Raw genomic sequence first — 21,982 nt, forward strand, 5'->3', positions numbered from 1 at the left:
AAGGTGAGGCCCTGATCCTCGTCCTCACATACACGCACACACACCTGGGTGCAAACAGGTGGGTGGATGGGCTGGAATGGGAGCCAGTTTGGTGTAGTGGTTAGGAGTGCGCAGTTCTAATCTGATAAGCCGGGTTTGATTCCCCGCTCCTCCCGCACATGCAGCCAGCTGGGTGACCTTGGGCTCGCCACAGTCCTGATAGTGCTGTCCTCAGGGCTCTCTCAGCCTCCCCTCCCTCACAGGGTGTCTGTTGTGGGGAGAGGAAAGGAAGTCGATTGGGAGCCACTTTGAGCCTCCTTCGGGCAGTGAAAAGCGTGGTATAAAAACCACCTCTTTTTCTTCTTCTGGGTGGTCTTTTGTTCCCTTTGTGGAGATGTTTTTCTTCCTTTCCAAGCATTAAGAAGGTCTCGTCCGCCACGCTGGCCAAAGTCCCGTTTTGTGAAAGTGCCGTTGTCTCCTTTGTCTCAAGCAGAGTGTGCCACGACCAATGAGTGCAAGGCCCTGATGTCCGAGCTGAAGATCCTCATCCACATTGGACACCATCTTAATGTGGTCAACCTGCTGGGTGCTTGCACGAAGCCCGGAGGTGAGCAGCTGATGATGAGGCAGATATGGGGGGCCCTTGCTAGACCAGGGGGGGTCAAACTGCTGGCAGGGCTCATGGGAATTGTAGTCCATGGACATCTGGAGGGCCACGGTTTGACTACCCCTGTGCTAGACTGTAAGGATTTGATTGTGCTTTAGGAGTCTGAGAAAATAAATTAGCAATATATATATTAGGGGCCAAGCCTGTTGTATTCAGGAACACCACAGGTGCCAGACATAGCATTTCCCCCCCTTAGGCCAACCTGTAAAGCATCCACGATCCTATACATACGTCGTATAATAGCAATACAACCTGCTGTCCCTTCTGAAAGAAAATATTTTCCACATTTGCAGAGACATAATAAGCTCCGGAGTTTGTTTTGTCCAAAGGCCCCTTTGAAGTATCTGGCAGTGGCCGGAGACAAACAGCCTGCAGCGTCAGAGATGCAGGATAAGAGATCTCATTAAAGCAGGGACTGCTCTTGCCTGGTGACCTCCGCAAATCCTTCCTAACAATTCCCGCTGGCCATTCAGATACAGCATTTGGGCCAGTTCCTTCCTCGTCCCTCTGCAAGGTTGTTTTGGAATACCATGTAAAACTAGCGAATGTTCTCAGCGGTCAGCACACACACAAACTCCATTCGACTGGGGAACTCTAATACGGAAATGTTTTCCCTCAGAAGCAGAAGAAAGTACTTTGCAGGCCTTGTGCCTGAGGAAGTAGGGTTGCCAACCTCCATGTCTGGCCTGGAGATCTCCTGGAATTGCAACTGATCTACAGATGAGGAAGATTGATTTCGTTGGGGAAAGCGGCTGCTTTGGAGGGTGGATCCTACAGCTTTGTAATCTGCTGAGGTCCCTCCTTAAACCTGGCCCTTCACTAGCTCTCCCCTAAAAGCTCCAGGGATGCCCCACCCACTGTTGGTAACCCTAGCATCAACATGACCCTTATTCCAGCCTGGATGCTTAGACATGTCTTTGGCATTAGAGAAGCAGAATGCCCAGCTGGGTTACAAGGAGGTAATAGAAATTTAAAGCATTCGCTTTCCTTTCCAGAAGAAAGAATTTTTGTTCAAAAGGTATTTCCGTACCCAGCATTTCATTGGCATAATTTACCAAAATCTTCCAAAATGTTTGAATCTTAGGGCAAGGCCAGAAAAATACGGAACACTTTCGCACAGAAACTATTACATCTCCAGAATTTATCCTCTATTATGCTACATGCAAGGACTAATTTACAGGGAGTAAGGTACCAGTGGATATTAGTTGATACTCCTCTTCTGTGATCTGGAAAATTCTTCCTCCTTTTCTATATAAGCAATTGGACAGAAATAGAAATACACCTGTGTAAAATAAGTTGAAATTGGCTTTACCAGGGGCCTCTTGACTCTGGATTTAATTTCATTTTTGTGTATCAGAAGATCTTGTGAATTGCATTAAAATTAACAAGGAAAATATTTCTTGGATTTTTCATTGCCTCAGATGGGTGTACAGTATTTGCTGGCGCATAAGACTACTTTTCCCCCCTGAAAAACATGCCTCCAAGTGGGGAGGCCGTCCTATACGGTGGGTGCACTTCAGTTGGGATAGACAGAGCTGCCCATAGTGGCCCATAGTACTGTAATGTAATGTAACAAACTCTATATTTTTAGTGGAAATGTTGGGGGGGTCGTCTTATACGCCCAGTCGTCTTATACGCCAGCAAATACGGTATATATACACATTTGAGGCAATGAGAAATCCAAGATAGGTAGGTAGGTAGGTAGGTAGGTAGATAGGTAGGCAGATAGGTAGATGGATAGATGAATAGGCGGATAGATGGATAGATAGACTCTGCCCCCATCTCCAGGTATTTCCAGTGATGCTGGAAACTCCCGAGTCTCCTAATATTTCATCTGTTTGGACTCTTATACCTCTGCAATTATCTATATGGCATTTCCATGTTCACATTGTATACATTTCTCTTATGTCCTATTTGTAGGTCCTTTGATGGTGATAGTAGAATACTGCAAATATGGAAATCTGTCTAATTACTTAAGAGGAAAAAGAGGGGACTTCATTGCATGCAAGGTAACGCATAATGAACTTTTGGGGCAGAGGAAATCAGGTGTCCTTAGCTACACATTTTACTGATGGGTTTCATGGCCTCTTGAAAAGAGTCAGATTTGTATCATCCTGCACCTTGTCAAGGAAGAGAAAGCCACTGGAAAATTTTTCTCCTAGGAATACCATTTGGGTGAATGCCAACTTTGCATTTTGAGCAGGAGATGTGTTATTAGTCCTACTTTGTAATTAACAAGCAAATTTGTTTTACTCTCTAGGAGCCAGTTCAGGAAACAACTATAGGTCGCTTTTCTGAGCAGTTCAGCTTGAATGGGGAAACGCCCACTGTGGAGGAAGCCTATTGGCTACTATTAGTGACGTTGCTCACCTCTTCCCAGTCCCTGGGGAAATGTTTCAAATGTTTTTGAATGTTTACGAATTTTGGAGGGATGAAATAAAAATAAGAATTATTAATTTTTCTGGAAGAATGTAAATGCAAAGAGAATCCCCCCCCCACACACACACACACACACAAGCAGGAAGGGCAAGGCTAAAATCTGCAGAAGTAACATGACCAGGTGGTATATTCCATCTGTCCCGAAATGTGCAAAACCAGGTTCATTTGGCAACTGAGAACCCCACATTCTGCCTGCCTGTACCTTTTCATTCCCGTCCAAGATGCTGGAAGGTTTGCTGTCAGCCTTCTAGCGTGGCTCATGTGGCTACATTAAACTGACCAGGTCCCCAAGCAGGCAGTAAGCTAATAGCTGCAGCCTGGAGTTTGGTGGCACACCATCAGAGTCCAGTGACAACACCAAGCGTAGTGATACATTTTTGTAAGGTTTGGTTTGCCATGACTATGAAGATAACGATCTTTAAAGATTTACTCAATGAATGATTAATGTTAGGCTGGATCTGTAACTTGGCAATTGAGGGCTGCTTTGTTGGCTATCAGTTGACTATCTTGGGTTCTTTGAACTTTCCGTATAACAACAACAATTTAGACTTACGGGGCTGCTGCCATAGCATCTTCCCTCCCCTGTGCTCTGGCTCCTCCCTCCCTCCCTCATTCCCTGTGGCAATCGAAGACAAAAAGCAGCAGGAAGGTCACTGCAGGAGCCTGCACTCCTAGGTGGGTACTGGAAGTGACCCAGTGGTGTTGGGCAACTCTTTAGAGATTACCCTGACTTTTGTTTTTATAACCATAGAGACAGGGGAATATTCCTAGAGTGTTGTACAAAGCTGTTCTCCCCAGTCTCTGCCCTGCAAATGCTCCTGGCTGGCAGTCCTTTTGCTAAATGGCCGTTGGGGAGAAAGGCCATTTGTGAAATGCCCTTATGCTGATGAGGCCATTAGTCTGTCAAATGTAGGGACATCAGCTGGTGTCTGGTGCTAGCTCGGCAGGGTTCCCTGCAGGGGTCTTTTGCATCCCTTCTTACCTGAACTTTCCAGTGGGTAGCCGCAATGATCTGAAGTAGCAGGACAAATTTAGATTCCAGTGGACTGTATGTCCACTATTGTATCCATGACATGGTGTCTGAGGAAGGGTGCCTGCACATGAAAGCTCATACCCTGAATAAAACTTTGTTAGTCTTAAAGGTGCCTGACTCTAAATTTGTGTCCTCTCACCTGATTGGGCTGGGACTGCCGCATACATTGAGGATTAGCTCTTTTCACCAGGTCGGCTTTCTTGACTTCAAACTTGCTTCCCAGGTCTGCCGTCTGTCCCATTAGAGAGGAGGCTGGGGCAGCTTGTGTGCTCCCTTAATGGCCAAAACTAGTTTCCAGGAGTCATAAGATGCCAGGAAAACAGTGTAATGGGGAGGAATTTAATCGAAACCTTCTCCAGCCTTACGTGTTGCAGCTCCGATCCAAAGTGGGGCTCCGCACCATTGCTAGACAGAAGCAAAACTACACCAGGAGTTCTGTTGACGGCCCTTGCAGCATCTCCCCTGGTTTTCCTCCAAACGTATCATCATTTTCAAATATTTTTCCTACTTGCCACACAATACATGCCATCTCAGCGTTACCCACTAGAGGGCTCCCAAGAGGGGAACTCCATGTTCACTACACGAAATACACTAGACACACTCAAAAACCAGCCCTGTGCGGAAGAGCAATCCCACCTGAACAAGATGGCCTTGCATGGGCACACAGGAGCGAAATGCTGAGCTTTCAGAAAACCCGGTCCAGTTGCAGCAGTCCTGTGCTCCTATTGGTTAAGGACACTAATGCTGTAGCAGCACTTGCAAACAGAGACTTTGAGACGCTGCTCTCTGGCCTCAATCAGGGCCAGGATATTTTCTGTCCTGGCCCCTATCTGGTGGAATGGGCCCCTGGAGCACATCTGAGCCCTGCCAGAGTTGGCACAATTCCTCAGGACCTGCAAGACAGAGCTCGAATGAATGAATGAATGAATGAATGAATGAATGAATGAATGAATGAATGAATGAATGAATGAATGAATGAATGAATGGCAGTGTGATGCAGCGGTAAAAAAGGCAAATGCCATTTTGGGCTATATCAACAGGGGCATCACATCAAAATCACAAGATGTCATAGTCCCATTGTATACGGCACTGGTCAGACCACACCTGGAGTACTGTGTGCAGTTCTGGAGGCCTCACTTCAAGAAGGACGTAGATAAAATTGAAAGGGTTCAGAGGAGAGTGACGAAGATGATCTGGGGCCAAGGGACCAAGCCCTATGAAGATAGGTTGAGGGACTTGGGAATGTTCAGCCTGGAGAAAAGGAGGTTGAGAGGGGACATGATAGCTCTCTTTAAGTATTTGAAAGGTTGTCACTTGGAGGAGGGCAGGATGCTGTTTCCGTTAGCTGCAGAGGAGAGGACACGCAGTAATGGGTTTAAATTACAACGATATAGGCTAGATATCAGGAAACAATTTTCACAGAGTAGTTCAGCAGTGGAATAGGCTGCCTAAGGAGGTGGTGAGCTCCCCCTCACTGGCAGTCTTCAAGCAAAGGCTGGATACAACTTTTCTTGGATGCTTTAGGATGCTTTGGGCTGATCCTGCATTGAGCAGAGGGTTGGACTAGATGGCCTGTACGGCCCCTTCCAACTCTATGATTCTATGAATGAATGAATGAATGAATGAATGAATGAATGAATGAATGAATGAATGAATGAATACACAACTTTATACACCACCCTGAGTCATTGGGAGGGCGGTATAAAAATCTAATAAATATGTGTGAACTAAGGAACTGAACTTGTAAGAACTATTATCACTGTTGTCCTGAACTATTATCACCCAGGGGCACTGTGGGGGTGGAGGGTTAACCTTGCCTCCATCCTCAGGTGAACCCTGCATTTGGGACACAATTCTGCTCCTAGCTGTGCATCCTGCCTTTCCCTGCTTGTTGATGCTAATATTTTGACGGGAACTGGGCCTGTGTCGGTGTGCTTATATATGAAGTCACCCAATGGTGACAGATTTCTGTGTGCCTTTCTGAAGCCGCAGGGCCACTCTGTCTCCAGCGAGAAGGGCCTGGACGAGTCCACCAGTGACTTAACAGAGCTGATGAAGAGGCGCTTGGAGAGTGTGGCCAGCACGGGAAGTTCGGCCAGCTCCGGATTCATTGAGGATAAAAGTTACACCGACTCGGAAGAGGAGGAAGAAGGTAAGGGAACACTTCTGGACTAGAGTAGACCAGATTAGATTGATTGAAGTACGGCTCCAAGCCAGCTACAAGAGCCACACAACTGACAGTGTACAAATGTCAATCAATGAAAACACTAATAATTCAAACATTTTAACATTATAAAACTACAAAAACATGTTGAGGTTACCTAAAGCAAATTTCCAATGGGACAGTTTTGGTGTACTTTGGCACAGTAGTTGGCTATTTGTTTGGTGACCTGGGTGTTTCCCCCAGAGAGGAGGCTCTTAATTTCCCCTTCCTCAGAGTCTCTGGGGATCCGGGACATGATTTTATTTCGAATTCCCACATCAAGTGAGCACCTGGACATGCCCCATGGCCTCCAATCCCCGCATATACAGAGTCCCTCTGCTTTTGGAGTCTTTTTCTAGCACCCCTCAAGCCAAGCAGATGGCAAAGCAGAGCACCTCACAAGAGTAAATGCCCTTTGGTGGTTCTTAATCTCCATCCTTCTGGACTATTCTCACACCTCTTTGGAAATTTAACTTTGTTCCTGTTGCTGATGCTGCCCAGAAACTGTCAGCGTGGGAGGAAGATAGATGCGTCTTCACCTCTGGGAATCACAGACCACAAGTGCAGACCTGCAAGGGTCTGCGGGAGGCATCTCATTTCCCTCCCCTCCACTACTTCCTCTTTCTATTACTGAAAGAATGCAAAGAGCTGGAGGTTTTGTATGCCGCTTTTCTCTACCCCAAGGAGTCTCTAAGTGACTCCTTCCCTCAAATGCCTTCTCTTCCTCTCCCCACAACAGACACTCTGGGAGGGAGGTGAGGCTGAGAGAGCTCTGAAAGAACTGGCTGTATGTGGAGGAGGAGTGGGGAATTGAACCTGGATCTCTCGATTAGAGGCTGTTGCTCTTAACCACGACACCAACCTGTCTCTCTAAAGCCCTGTAGCCTCTCAAGAATCAGAGACTTTGGGGGTGGAGCTGGGAGTGGGTGGCATTTAGGGTCGGGAGGGACCTCAATGTCCCCTCTCCAATGCAGCCGTTTCCTCCAGAGGAACTGATCTCTGTTTCCTGGAGATGAGCTGCAAAACCAGGGGATCCCCAGCTCCCCCCTGAGGACTGGCACCCCTGTCCCCTCCTCAAACCATGCCCTTCGCAAAATCTCCAGGAATTTTCCAGTCTGGAGTGGGCAACCCTAGCCATTGTAATGGGGTTGTTCTATTACGATAGAGCATAAGCCTATATGATACCCTCTACTTGTACTTTGAAAAATTATTAATCTCCAAAGTAAGAACTAAGGAGCAATCATGGGAAAGGTTTTCAGGAAAACGGATGAATCCAATAACCAGGCCCCATTCTGGTTGCCCAAGACATTTATCCTTTGACGACTACAGAAATAAACAAACAGTTGAATTTTGGAATTGATTTATTTGAAAATTTCTAGACATACAGCCTGTGGGATTCCTTATTTCGGCTAGGGAGTAGGCAGCAGGAAGGGAGGGCAGCAGGAACCTGGATCTCTCGATTAGAAGGGAGGGCGACTTCCGGGAGTGGCCACTGGTGCACACAAGACACAAGATGTGCCATTGGTCTGAACTGGTGGGCCTACTCTCCTGTGTTTCTGTTCCTTGGACCATGGGTAGTCAACCTGTGGTCCTCCAGATGTTCATGGACTACAATTCCCATGAGCCCCTGCCAGAATTTGCTAGCAGGGTCTCATGGGAATTGTAGTCCATGAACATCTGGAGGACCACAGGTTGACTACCCCTGCCTTGAACTGCTGCCTTGATTGGGTCACCAGAAAAGACACTGGTGCTCACAGAGATGAGGGGGGATCAGATTCGTATCCAGCCTGGCTCCGATGATCCTAAGGAGCCGGGGAAGCGGAAGAAGGTGCCTTTCCTAGCAGTGCTAGGAACTATAGTTAGCGGCTGCTCGGTCTCTTCCAGATGCTGAAGATCTGTATAAGCGCCCCTTGACCTTGGAGGACTTGATCTGCTACAGCTTCCAGGTGGCCAAAGGCATGGAGTTCCTAGCCTCAAGAAAGGTAAGTGGGCCAAGCCACTCCACCCAGTTCATCATAACAATTGGCCATGCTTTTTCCACACTGTGTATATCGATGGGTCCATGGTCGTTATCAATTCTGCAGCTTCTCATCTTGTGTAGCACACTTTGTTTTGAAATGGTTGTCTCTTGTCACTGCCTGTGGTCCTCTGAATGCCCTTACAGAGTTTCTTAAAGGCTTCCAGTGAAGGCATTGTTCTTACCTCCCTGGAAGCTTCTTCCATAACATAGGAGCTGCCAATGAGAAGGAAAGGGCAACCAACCCAGAGAGAAAAAGGTGGCCCAATGAACTCCATTGACTTGCATAGGAAGACAAATAGGTATGAAAGTCCTAGCCATGACTTTAGCTCAAAGAAACTTGAAAATAGAATGACAGATCTTTAATCTTGGCCCTTACAATAACTGGGATGCAGCATTCTTTGCCAGCTAATTGCTTCCAAGTTGTTTTCAAGGGCAGACCCATATATCATAGGTTACAGTAGTCTAGCCATAAACTTACAGAAGCATGGACTGGTAGGGCCAGGTTGGCTGCATCTGCTCAGTGGGGAAAGCTGGTGCTTCCTGACCCTGGTTGCTCATAACCATCCAAGAAATCTAACCAATTTCTTCTGTCCTTGGGTTTTCTCCAGTGCATTCATAGGGATTTGGCAGCCAGGAACATCCTACTGTCTGAAAACAATGTGGTGAAGATCTGTGACTTTGGTCTGGCGAGGGATATTTACAAAGATCCTGACTATGTGCGGAAAGGCGATGTAAGTGTAAAAAGATGGGCACTATGGTCTGTAACATGACTCTGTCTGGGGCATACCTGATGATATGACTGACCCTGTTTACTTCCCTTCCCCAGAGAAGGTTTTCCCTCTGTTTCTCTTTCCTGTTCCTGACTGAGCCACCCTAGTAAAGTGTTTTCCTTGGTCGGAATTGGAGTCTTCATCTAACTACCTGCTTGTCCTTGCCAGCTTTGCCCAGTTCTCCTGTATGTGTTAAACTGCTCTCAATCAGGATTGAATTCCGAAACTGTCAGTCCTTGACTCTTCTCACCTAGGGCTGAAATCAGACTGAATCTGCCTCAGCATCCAGCTCAAATTGCTCAGAATAGCCTGTCACTCAAGGCTCTCCAGAATGTGTGAAGAATTAACTCTTCATCTGTTTACGCGGCACCTCTAACAACGCAGTCTGTCACAGAACCATCCTCACCCAATGGGATAGGAAACATTTAAATAAAGAAGAAGAAGAAGAGTTGGTTCTTATATGCCGCTTTTCCCTACCCAAAGGAGGCTCAAAGCGGCTTACAGTCGCCTTCCCATTCCTCTCCCCACAACAGACACCCTGTGGGGTGGGTGAGGCTGAGAGAGCCCTGATATCACTGCTCGGTCAGAACAGCTTTATCAGTGCCGTGGCGAGCCCAAGGTCACCCAGCTGGCTGCATGTGGGGGAGTGAGGAATCGAACCCGGCATGCCAGATTAGAAGTCTGTACTCCTAACCACTACACCAAACTGGCTTAAAAGAATTAAATCTCCTTTCTTCATCCCCTAGGCTAGACTTCCACTGAAATGGATGGCTCCAGAGGCTATCTTTGACAAAATTTACACCACCCAGAGTGATGTGTGGTCATTTGGTGTGCTCCTGTGGGAAATATTTTCTCTAGGTAAGCTATATTGCTACATGAAAATATTATTAAAACAACGTTCAACAATGTTAAAACAATAGATTGTTGAGGACATTTAACAAAATTGTTGAGGATTGGTATTGTAAATAGGAAAAAATATTACAATATATAAAGAAGAAATGGGAGAAAGAAATCGGAGGAGTTAACTACAAAAACAAGGAATCTTCTTAAACAGTCCATTAACCCAAGTGATAAGGTGGCATTTACCTGTACATTACTATCATTTGGACATTCTTTTAGATCTTATTCTGGTCAAAATGTAAAGGAATTTTGCTACCATGTTAGAAATAAATGGATCTTTATCCCTTGACAAAAATCTAACTAGAATGTCATTATTATAAGAGGACAAAGATGAATGTCTAGTATAATGAGATAGTAAAGGTAGGAATAAACATTTTCAAATGCTGTCATAAAAGGAACAATATAATAATATATGTGAGATTGTCTCAGGTTGGGCAGTATCCCAAGGGCATAAGTGTCGCTCCGGCAGACAGCATAGTTAGTTACACATGGATAAATGTAAATCAGGAGTAACTTTGCTTTAAGCCAGCAGCGATATTCAGATAGACACTGACATGACCGATTGAAATTCTATCTTAGAATGAATTCTTTTTAGAGCTGGAATCAACATTCATAACAGTGGAAATCAGGAGATCTAATGGAAAACTCTGACCTGGATTAACCTCTGTTCTGGATTAAAGACATTTTGACACAGAGAAAAAAATCTTCCTATAAAACAGTGTTTCCCCCCCAGGCTGAGCAATTCCACTCGGTTCATGAGTTACCCACTAAAGATCCCACCAATGATGTCTTCCATGCCTGATACTATCAGTGAAGAGTAGGAGGGTAGTCCGCGTACATGATAATATTTACAGTGCTGCTTCTTATTCCCAGAATAATTCCTCCTAAAATTGCTGACCCTTAGAAAAATAAAATACTCACAAGACCACATATTGGCAAAAGACCCCAGCGAGGAAACATAGGAGCTGTTAGCATCCTTTTCTGGCAAAGCACTGATAGAAGAGATGTTTTGCTCACGCACGCCACAGAATGAAAATATTTGCCTCCAGCCCATGCCTGTGTGAGTTCTAGATTGCAGAGTATTCCAGAAAAGCATAGGATTGCACTCAATCTGCCCAGGGTTCCTAAATTCCCCTCTCAATCTATTATCAACATCTATTCTCTTCTCTTCTCCTTCCTCTAACCTGAGGAAAGGTTCTGTGGAACTCTGAAGCTTGCACACTAGTTTGTAACTTCTGACAAAGGAGTTAGGCTCATGTTGGTATTCAGATATCTCCATAGGTTCATTTCAGTTTTCATCAGGGGCAGAGTTAGGCAATGTCTACTCTTAAGCACAATCAAGGCTGAATTCCAAAAGGAAAAACAGCATTTGTTGTTATTTTCGAGTAGGTCATGACCTAGATAATTATGTCCTCAAATACAGATATTCCTTCCCTATTTAAAAAAAAATGCAAAACAGTTTCTGCCTTTAGGAATGCACTCTTCATTTAGTTCACAACAACACTTGGTAAACTTTGCATTTTGAGAAAAGAATCTAAAATATCTTGGCCTCTTTAGGACTTCTGGATCATATTTTTGGAGGGACATTTAGTATACATACAGCACTGGTCAGGTGATGGTAAAACCTGGAGGGGAATGATTTAACCTAAGAATCCCATTCTGATTACAGGCAGACCTGAAGCGTCTAAATTCACATCTCTAAACTTTTGTTAAAGCAGCTTTTATTTAAATTAAAAAAAATCAGTACAAATATACCCCCCCCCCTCCCCAGACTGCTTGAGCTGCCAGGATGAGGAAGCCTCTTCTCCAAATCAAACTGCTTAATGGAGACAACAGAATGTTCTTTCAGCAAAGGAATGTGTGAGATTGCACCACACGGCCGGCCTGGGAAGAACTTCCTACACACTTAAGACAGCCCAGGACTTCCCCATTCTGTTTCCCATTCTGTAGCGCTGGTTCAAGAGCAACCTGTTCTCCCAAGGAGAGGTTTTTCAGAAGGATCATCCAGGCATGTCCTGGGCTTGGTACCAGCCTGTCTACAGGGCACATGCTAAATATTTAATTGGTGAGTTGTGCCAGCCAGAGAACCCCCTTCTAAAAAAGGGCTTATAGTTCATTAAGAGCAAGAACATGCTTGACTGCACCATTGGGCACGTTTTGGCTCCTTTCCACAATTACTATTTCCATGGGATACCTCCGGTCCCAAAAAGAAAAGAAAACCAATAACGCGTATTCCGTTGCTGATGCCTGTCGTGCCAATTGTGCCTGATACCCGTATTAAGCACCAGGTTGTGCCCTCTGGGCCGGGTTGGGATGCTACAGCTTTCAAGAGCACGCGGGCTGGAAGGACTCGGGGCCAATGACAGCAAAACTAAGAAGTGGCTTGAGGTTGTCCTGCAGCACTTGCCAGGCTGCTGCCGGCTGGGTTCCAAGCCAAAACAGAGCTGTCCAAATGAGGGCTACCCTTTGCCAGTCCTCTACCTACAGGCCAAGGAAACAGGCATTTGTGCCCCATGGAAGGGCGCCCAACACCCTTCCACAGAGGGGTCCTAAAAGAGAGTTATTCACAAGGGTCCCAGCCCTGTTGTGACAGATTGGGGGATGCAGATGATCAGGCACTCTCTGGCTGTCTCCAGCCTGCCAGTTTTATGGGCTCTGTCCTGATGTAAACAGGAGATAAGAATTGAAGGAAGGCCGAGGAGAGTCATGTTCCTCCAAATAAAGCGCACGAACTTTCCGCTGGGGTGTGGACTCTGCTTTCTGAAGGAAATCAAGGTCTATTAGAGAGCAGCTCAGCATACTTCCCTCGCCCTGACAGTTGTGTGATTTATTTGTGCACTTCAGTTTCCTTGTCTTATTAGTTCAGAAGCTACAAGAGGAGGCAGAGCCCCTGCAGGCTCTCTCAAGAGAACAAGGTGTGGGTTAGAAAGCTGCTGCATTCTGCTTTCTACATCCCACCCCTTCGGCTTATCCGTTCATCTCTCAACATTTCAAGATTCTAGAGCCTGAACCACTTTTCTGAGTTGTTTTGTGCTCCCAAATGAGCGTTTTGAGGAGCTGGGGATAGAAGAGGAACCATTTCCTCCTACCTGCAGCACTGATAAGTCACTGTGAGGGAAAGACGGCATTGGTTCTTCTTCAGTGTGGGGCCAACTACGGGAGTCCGAATCAACACTTCCCTTGTGCAGAATTCTACCAATAAGATTGATTTATCTGGTCCTGGAGTTCAATTTAAAAAACCCACTTCAGATGCATCCTGAATGTCTTTACCCATGCAGCCTTTCCTCAGCGTTACCCAGTATTATGTTTCTTGCTGTTACACTGCATCATAGGTTTTGTGTTTGCAGCCTAAACAAGACCTCACCCTTTTGCAAAATATTATTATTGTGTTTATTTCATTCATTCATAACCTAAAATTTGATAGGTGCCATGCAATAATACTATCATGGGCGTGGCCTCTCTGCATTCTGACATGCAGGGAACAAGGAAGAATGGATGAAAGTGAAACTAGATGTCTTATGTAACAAGCATAGACAACTGATTTATGGGTGAAGTGGGCAGATATGTAATTTTTCACTGTGTAGGAGTGCAAAGAGAAATTGTTGGAACTTAGTAAAAGCAGTGTGGATTTCTGGAAGGCTGTATCAGATAAATAAACCTGCCTTAGAGGAACTTTGGATTTTGATCCAAATTCCACTTGGGTAGAATTCAGGGGTAACCCAAAGCACAGATTTGTTGGGTTCACCGTCCTTACAGCAATCTGGCTAAGAGGATAACTTGAGTTCTTCAAAATTCCCACCCAGGTACACACAATTGGGCTTCCTGGTGCAGTGAATTCTTCTGTCTGAGTATCGGCAGTAGACTTTGATTGAAGCCGATCCTCTGTGCTACCCAATAGGGATTCCCAACCTTTTTGATTCTGTGTGAACCTTTTGAGAGGGAGTGGTGAGCATGGCTCCAAAATGGCTGCTGCAGGAGGCAAAGCTGTCTATATTTAGTTGGGCGCATGGTCCAGCTTCTGGGAGGTTGGCAGGCCTGGAGAAAGAGAGGGTGTCCTTCTTGCAGCTCCTGGGATTCAACTAGAACAGGGTTCCCCAACAGGGTGCCCGCATCTCAGCAGTGCTCACCAAAGCTGCTGCCTGGTGCCTCTGCTCACATTCTGAAAAGCAGATACCAGGGGAACCACTGGTAAGTGTCCCAGTGCCCATTGGCACTGTGGTGCTTCTTCTCTCTTGCTGCCTCCCTCTTTTCTAACACTGGAGGTGCCCGGTGTGACATTTGGCATGCACGTGTTTTCCTGCAGGGGCCTCTCCCTACCCAGGGGTGCAGATTGATGAAGACTTCTGTCAACGCCTCAAAGAGGGAACACGGATGAGGCTGCCAGAATACTCGACTCCAGAAATGTAAGAGTCCCCCTCCCCCACTATCTCTGTCACCCGGACAGTTACGTTGACCATCTGGCAGACGGAATTTATTAATCGGATTCCTCCGAGAATGCACACTCTGCTCACAGCCTCTCTGGATATTAATGTACTATTAAGAAAGCCCTCCATCTGTTCCTTCCTCCTCCAGAAACTCAAGGGATGAAACACGCTCCCCTCCCCTTCCCCAGTCCCTCTTTCCCGCTGGATTTCTGACTCCTTTATACTGTTCCTTCTCTTTGTCCTCCTTCCCTACAACCTTCTTCATTAGTCCCTCTCTTGCCAGGTTGAAAGTCCTCTGAACAGCTGGCTTGACCAGTGCCTGGCTCAAGATCAATGACAAGGGAATTATAACCATTATATTTACCAGTCAGCGTTTTTTTTCAAAAATTGGAATGTTGAATAGAAATTCAAACTACAAAAAGGGATTACATGAGAGCAGTTATATTTAAGTACTAGGGGTTCAAGGGGTAAGGGGAAGGGCAACGGGTAAGGGACAGTCCCCCTGGCCCCCCATCAGCTTCCCGTTGGGCTGCAAAGCCATCTCGCCGTGGCCTTCGTGTGCCAAGTGGCAACGGAAAGTCCCCCCTCCGCTACCCATGCCATCGTGGGAGGGGCCCCTTGGCCTACAAAGGCCTCTCGCCAAGAGGGAAACCCCCCCTCTTCCCCCCACCCCCAGGACACTTACCTGTGTCCTGTGGAGGGTCCAGCGGCAATGCCGGCATAAAGCCCCTGGCCAGCAGAGTGGGCGGAGTGGGCGTGGCCTGTGCATGGCAGGGACAGGCCATGCCCATTCTCCACCCACTCAGTCCTTAGCATGTTATTATAACAGCGAGCCCGCTGTTACAGATGTGCTGTCAAGTAGAAGAGTTGGTTTTCATACCCCATTTTTCACTACCTGAAGGAGTCCCAAAGTGATGGACAATCGCTTTCCCTTCCTCTCCCCATAACAGATACCCGGTGAGGGAGGTGGGACTGAGAGAGCTCTGACAGGACTACTCTGTGAGAATGGCTGTTAACAGGACTGAGACTAGCCCAAGGTCACCCAGCTGGCTGCATATGGGGAATGAGTGGGGAATCAAACCCGACTTGCCGGATTAGATACCACATCTCTTAACCACTAACCAAGCTGGCTCTAAATGGTGACTCCAGCAAAGTGCTTTAAAGGCATGTGAGAAGCACAGAGAGTGATTAAAATGTGGAATTCTCTGCCAGAGGATGTTGTGGCGGCCATAATGATCATGAGCTGCTTTATAGAGGAGAGGTGTAACAGTGGCTGCTAGCTCCATGTTCAGAGGCAGTAAATCTCTGGATCCCAGTGCCAGGAGGGAACGCGAGGGAAGGCCTTAGCCTCTCTGCCCTCTTGATGGACCTCCAGAGGAACAGTTTGGCCCCTGGGTGAGACGGGAGGCTGGACTGGATGGACCCTGGTCTGACCCAGTAGGGCTCTCCTGATGTCCTTAGGAAGGCCTCGGCCTCTCTGCCCTGTACCTCTCCTGAGGTTAGAATCATAGAATCACAGAATCATAGAGTTGGAAGGGGCCATACAGGCCATCTAGTCCAACCCCCTGCTCAATGCAGGATCAGCCCTAAGCATCCTAAAGCATCCTAGAAAAGTGTGTATCCAGCCTTTGCTTGAAGACTGCCAGTGAGGGGGAGCTCACCATCTCCTTAGGCAGCCTATTCCTCTGCTGAACTACTCTGACTGTGAAAATTGTTTTCCTGATATCTAGCCTATATCGTTGTACTTGAAGTTTAAACCCATTACTGCGTGTCCTTTCCTCTGCAACCAACGGAAACAGCATCCTGCCCTCCTCCAAGTGACAACCTTTCAAATACTTAAAGAGGGCTATCATGTCCCCTCTCAACCTCCTTTTCTCTGGGCTGAACATTCCCAAGTCCCTCAACCTATCTTCATAGGGCTTGGTCCCTTGGCCCCAGATCATCCTTGTCACTCTCTTTTGTACCCTTTCAATTTTATCTACGTCCTTCTTGAAGTGAGGCCTCCAGAACTACAAACAGTACTCCAGGTGTGGTCTGACCAGTGCCGTATACAATGGGACTATGACATCTTGTGATTTTGATGTGATGCCCCTGTTGATACAGCCCAAAATGGCATTCGCCTTTTTTACCGCTGCATCACACTGCCTGCTCATGTTTAGTTTACAATCCACAAGTACCCCAAGGTCTCGTTCACACACTGTGTTACCTAGAAGCGTATCCCCCATCTAGTAGGCATGCTTTTCATTTTTCTGACCCAGATGCAGAACTTTACACTTATCTTTATTAAATTGCATCTTGTTCTCATTTGCCCATTTTTCCATTGTGTTCAGATCTCGCTGAACTCTCTCTCTATCGTCTGGAGTATTTGCCAGTCCTCCCAATTTGGTGTCATCTGCAAACTTGATGAGTAGTCCCTCCACCCCCTCATCTAGATCATTAATAAATATGTTAAAAAGTACCAGGCCGAGCACCGAGCCCTGAGGTACCCCGCTACTCACCTCTCTCCAGTCTGATGAAGCACCATTGACAACAACTCTTTGAGTGCGGTTCTCTAACCAAGTCCCTATCCACTTAACTATCTGAAAATCCAGATTGCAGTCCTTCAACTTATCCATCAGAAAATCATGGGGAACCTTGGCAAAAGCTTTACTAAAGTCCAAGTAAATGACATCAACTGAATTTCCACGATCCAGCAAACCTGTTACTTGGTCAAAAAAGGAAACCAGGTTGGTCTGGCAGGACCTGTTGGAGACAAATCCATGCTGACTTCCTTGGATCACCAAATTGTCCTCCAGAGGTTCTTAGGAAGGCCTCGGCCTCTCTGCCCTGTTGTTGGCCCTCCAGAGGAACTGGCTGCCCCCTGTGTGAGACAGAAGGCTGGACTGGATGGACCCCTGGTCTGACCCAGCAGGGCTCTCCTGAGGTTCTTAGGAATGCCTCAGCCTTTCTGCCCTGTTGTTGGCCCTCCAGAGGAACTGGCTGGCCCCTATGTGAGACAGGAGGCTGGACTGGATGGACCCTTGGTCTGACCCAGCAGGGCTCTCCTGAGGTTCTTAGGAAGGCCTCGGCCTCTCTGCCCTATTGCTGGCCCTCCAGAGGAACTGGCTGGCCCCTGTGTGAGACAGGAGGCTGGACTGGATGTACCCCAGCAGGGCTCTCCTGAGGTTCTTAGGAATGCCTCGGCCTCTCTGCCCTGTTGTTGGCCCTCCAGAGGAACTGGCTGGCCCCTGTGTGAGACAGGAGGCTGGACTGGATGGACCCTTGGTCTGACCCAGTAGGGCACTCCTGAGGTTCTTAGGAAGGCCTCGGCCTCTCTGCCCTGTTGCTGGCCCTCCAGAGGAACTGGCTGGCCCCTATGTGAGACAGGAGGCTGGAGTGGATGGGCCCTCCGTGGTCTGACCCAGCAGGGCTCTGTCGGGAACCCGCTTGCTAACTGAAAAAACAGGGTGCCCCTTTGAAGAAAACGTCACGCCAGGCCTGGTGAACGATACAACAGGAACAAGCTTTATTTCAGCAACGTGGAGTCCGCTGGTATGGAGTAAGAGCTTCCACTGAACTCCAGGTGGAAGCTCCCTTTTATACAAAACCCACCTCCTTAGGCTGTATTGCCCCACCCAGTACTTGCGGAGGGAACATGCTGATACAATCATGACTCATGCACATATGCGAGGTTTTCCGGGGTTCCTGATGGCCCATTTTCCTGGAACAAAGGGCCATCTCCGGGCCCTTGTCAAAAGGTGGAGGGGGACATTGAGGTTCTTTAGCGGCCATTGCCACCTCAACGATCGGGTGGGGCGCCCAGCTGCCGGCTTGCCTATGATCACCATGCCCTACCTCCGTGATCGCGGGCGCCTCTGATGGCGGGGTTCGGTCCGGTTCCCAAGCCACCAAGGACCGAACCACGACAGGCTCTTCTGAGGGTCTTCTCGGGGTAAGGCCTCGGCCTCTCTGCCCTGTTGCTGGCCCTGCAGAGGAACTGGCTGGCCCCTGGGTGAGACAGGAGGCTGGAGTGGATGGGCCCTCCGTGGTCTGACCCAGCAGCTCTTCTGAGGGTCTTCTCGGGGTAAGACCTCGGCCTCTCTGCCCTGTTGCTGGCCCTGCAGAGGAACTGGCTGGCCCCTGGGTGAGACAGGAGTCTGGACTGGATGGACCACTGATTGGATTCAGCAGGGCTGGTCTCATGTTCTTACTAGTGGAAAGCCTCAGCCTCTCTGCCCTGTTTTCTTCATGGAGGAACCAGTTGGCCAGTGTGCGAGATGGGATGCTGGACTAGATGGACCCCTGGTCTACTCCAGAAGGGCTCTTTGGATGTTCTTATGAAAGCTTCAGCCTCTCTGCCCTGTTGTTGGCCCTCCAGAGGAACTGGCTGGCCCCTGTGTGAGACTAGGTGGACCTTCCCTTGCTTTTCTTCCATTCTCAAGCCAAGCGGAGGTGGTTGGCCATTGCCTGTTTCTGCAAAGCCCTTCTTGCTGACCTCCCTTCCCCGGGCTCACCCTGCTGAGCTTCCGTGATCTGGCAAGACTGAAATCCAGCCTAGAGGGTGGCAGTCGTGTGTGAAAAACGTCATCAAGTCACAGCGGCCTCATGGCCATCCCAGCAAGGGGTTTTCAAGGCCAGCGAGAAGAAAGGGCGGTTCATTATCGCCTTCGTCTGCAGGGCAAAGGAGCTACTGTGACTAGTGTGAAGCCTCCAATCCAGGCTTCCTCAGTCAGGGCTTTCTTGACAGCCCTGGAAGGGTTTCCTAAGTGGGTAGGGGTTAATTCATTTTTAATAGAGATTTTTCAAATTCGTTCTACATTCATCAGGTGATATGACCATATATGGTCATGTCTACCCACCCCTCCTCCCAAACTGGCCAATGACGGGCTTGAGGGGGTGGGAAGGGGAAGGGCCCCTGGTGGGCGTGTCCTCAGCTCGCTTCCCAACCATATTCTGCTCGATTGTGAGCAAGTTCTGGGGTGCTTGAAGGCATGTTGTGTCTTTGTTCACAGCTACCAGACCATGTTGGATTGCTGGCATGGAGTCCCGACTGAGAGACCCACCTTCACAGAACTGGTGGAGCGTTTGGGGGACCTGCTGCAGGCCAATGTGCAACAGGTAAAGCTTTGGTACATGCAGAAATGATTTCTGGCGTGCTGTGCCAAGAGGCAAGGCCCGGTTACATGAAATGAGTTTACTACAAATGTGCTGGAAAGCAGTCGGGGCTGTGTGTGTTCGAGTCTCCCATACTTTCAAAGAGGATCACATTTCACAAATCCAGTTTCGCCTGTCTTTAACAAGGAGAAATGCCTTGTTGAATAACGTTTGAAAATCTCATTTTTCCCCATGGAGGAACAATGGTTCATTCTCATATACACTCTTTTAATTACTTTCCAGTATCCCAGAGAGAGAATATTGTGTTTCTCTTTTACATTTCGTTTCGTCACATACCTAGAGATGCATTCAGCGTGCTAAACCCATCATTGCTTTGAGGAACTTCAAAACGAAAGGCTTTATGACTCACAGAGTCAATTGTATAATTGCCTGTTCCATGATAGCTTAATCAACTTTTTCTCTCCGCTTTTGGAACAGATCAGTTACATAACTTTCTACATTCAGGTTTCTCCTCTCCCAACACCACTTGGCGAAACAAATAAATCAGTGAAGTTCCACTGAAGGAGACTTAGATTGCCATGAAGAATAATTTGTGGGACTCCTAATCTAGCTCTGGGGAACCAGAAAGGAAGGCAGAATGATGATAAAGGGAAAAGACGAGTGACTGCAGACTCAAGGGGACAAAACGACAAGTGTTTCTCAGGGATAAAGCAAGGAGCTGTTCCCGCTTATTACTGAGATTTACTCCTGAGAATTCATAGTTTTGTGGGGGAGGCACTATGGGCTTCTGCAGCATAAATTAGAAACAAAGATAGATAATGCAACAGGAAAGGGTGGAGCTAGATGACAGAGAGACAAATCTCTCCCTCTCCCCAAACATTAGAACTTGAAGGTAAATGGGCAGTAAAGTCAGGGTGGACAAAAGGACTTCTTTCTTTGGCGAGTATTTAAAATGGGCAGTCCGCTGCCAGAACATGGACGGTTTTAAAAGGAAATTAGATTCATGGAGGAGCAGGCTATCGTGGCTACGAGCTGTGGTGACTCAAGGGGACCTCCGTGTCCAGAGGCAGTCAGCCTCAGTCCCTGAGCCAGGAGGCAAAATCAGGGGGAAGCCTCAGCCTCTGTGCCCTGTGGCTGGCCCTCCTGAAGAACTGCTTGGCCCCTGGATGAGGCAGGATGTTGGACCGGATGGGCCCTTCCTGGCCTGACCCAGCAGGGCACTTACAATCCAAGAATGCTGGGTAACCGGGAATACTGACAGCAAGGCAATGATTGCTGAGCCAGGGTTTATTTATTACAATTTAAATAAAATACTTAAAGTACATACAAATATGTAGCACTAAAAAAAAATTTAAATCACAATCAAGGACTGCTTGAATTAAATGCAGTCCTAAATAAAACGGTTTTCTGTTGCCTCCTGGAGATGAAGGTGCCCCTCCCTGGGGAGCTTGTCTCATAATTGTGGGGCTTTCACCAAAAAGGCCTGCTAGGTGAGGTTCTTTGATTTGCTGAACAGTCAGGAGGGCCTCTCCCTGTGGTCTTAATTGCCAGGCAGGAACATGTGGGAGAAGACAGACCTTCAGATACCCCAGCCCCAAGCTACATAGCGCATGCACTATGCCAGTGAGGCACTGTCCTCCCTCAGCTGTCTCACAGGGGGTTTTGTGTGTGAATAAAATACTCTAGTTCCTCCTTTGCCACTCTGTGCTCCTTGGAGAGATGAAGAGTTGCTGATTTGGTCAATTCTACGATTCCAGCACGTTGAAAAAGCTCCTAAGAGCTGTCAGAGAGTGGTGGGGAGGCCGAGACTTGAACATTCCAAATTCAGATCTCACCTCACCCATAATTTGTGGCCCTAGGAGCAAGCCAAGAAGAGACTGAACAAAACTATCCACAATACTGTTTTGCAGAGTAATTCACGTTTGGGCAACTGAAGTATGAAACTTACAGCATGATTCTCTGAGCAGTTCCAGGTCTAGGCAGCCTACAGAAAATGGATGCAGCAGAATTTAATAGTCACGAAGGCCTAAGATGTAGCCATAAAAATGGTCCTTCTCTTCTTTTCTGCATTATTTTGAAATATATAGGATGGGAAGGATTACATCCCACTGAACATGACACTGTGCCCAGATGGGGACTCCAACCCTAAACTCTGCATCCTGGAAGAGAACCTGAGTGACTGCATCAATCGCTGGAGTGCAGTGGAAGCAGGGTAAGAAGCAACTCTTCTTCTTCTTCTTCTTCTTCTTCTTCTTCTTCTTCTTCTTCTTCTTCTTCTTCTTCAGTAATATCAGGGTTCTCTCAGCCTCCCCTCCCTCACAGGGTGTCTGTTGTGGGGAGAGGAAAGGGAAGGCAAATGGAAGCTGCTTTGAGACTCATTTGGGTAGCCAAAAGTGGCATATGAGAACCAACCCTCTCACAAGCACAGACTTTTCCCCATTCCTCAACCACTT

At 47.4% G+C, this 21,982-nt stretch overlaps 1 protein-coding gene across 3 annotated transcripts in view; it reads left to right on the plus strand.

Annotated features, from left to right (window-relative positions):
- LOC143823229 (vascular endothelial growth factor receptor kdr-like) overlaps positions 1-21,982 on the plus strand; it is a 157,571-nt gene that overhangs the window by 118,534 nt on the left and 17,055 nt on the right. For 2 of the 3 annotated variants that reach the window (XM_077309337.1, XM_077309338.1), the window contains 9 exons: positions 473-586; positions 2,567-2,655; positions 6,105-6,270; positions 8,206-8,303; positions 8,950-9,072; positions 9,858-9,969; positions 14,315-14,414; positions 19,427-19,532; positions 21,617-21,741. In XM_077309337.1, coding sequence (XP_077165452.1) covers positions 473-586; positions 2,567-2,655; positions 6,105-6,270; positions 8,206-8,303; positions 8,950-9,072; positions 9,858-9,969; positions 14,315-14,414; positions 19,427-19,532; positions 21,617-21,741 — 1,033 coding nt within the window. Of the gene's footprint in view, positions 1-469; positions 587-2,566; positions 2,656-6,104; positions 6,271-8,205; positions 8,304-8,949; positions 9,073-9,857; positions 9,970-14,314; positions 14,415-19,426; positions 19,533-21,616; positions 21,742-21,982 lie in introns of all 3 variants that reach the window. The other variant, XM_077309336.1, reaches the window with a different exon arrangement.

Source organism: Paroedura picta, chromosome 13 (assembly GCF_049243985.1).
Source record: "Paroedura picta isolate Pp20150507F chromosome 13, Ppicta_v3.0, whole genome shotgun sequence".
NCBI lineage: Eukaryota > Metazoa > Chordata > Lepidosauria > Squamata > Gekkonidae > Paroedura > Paroedura picta.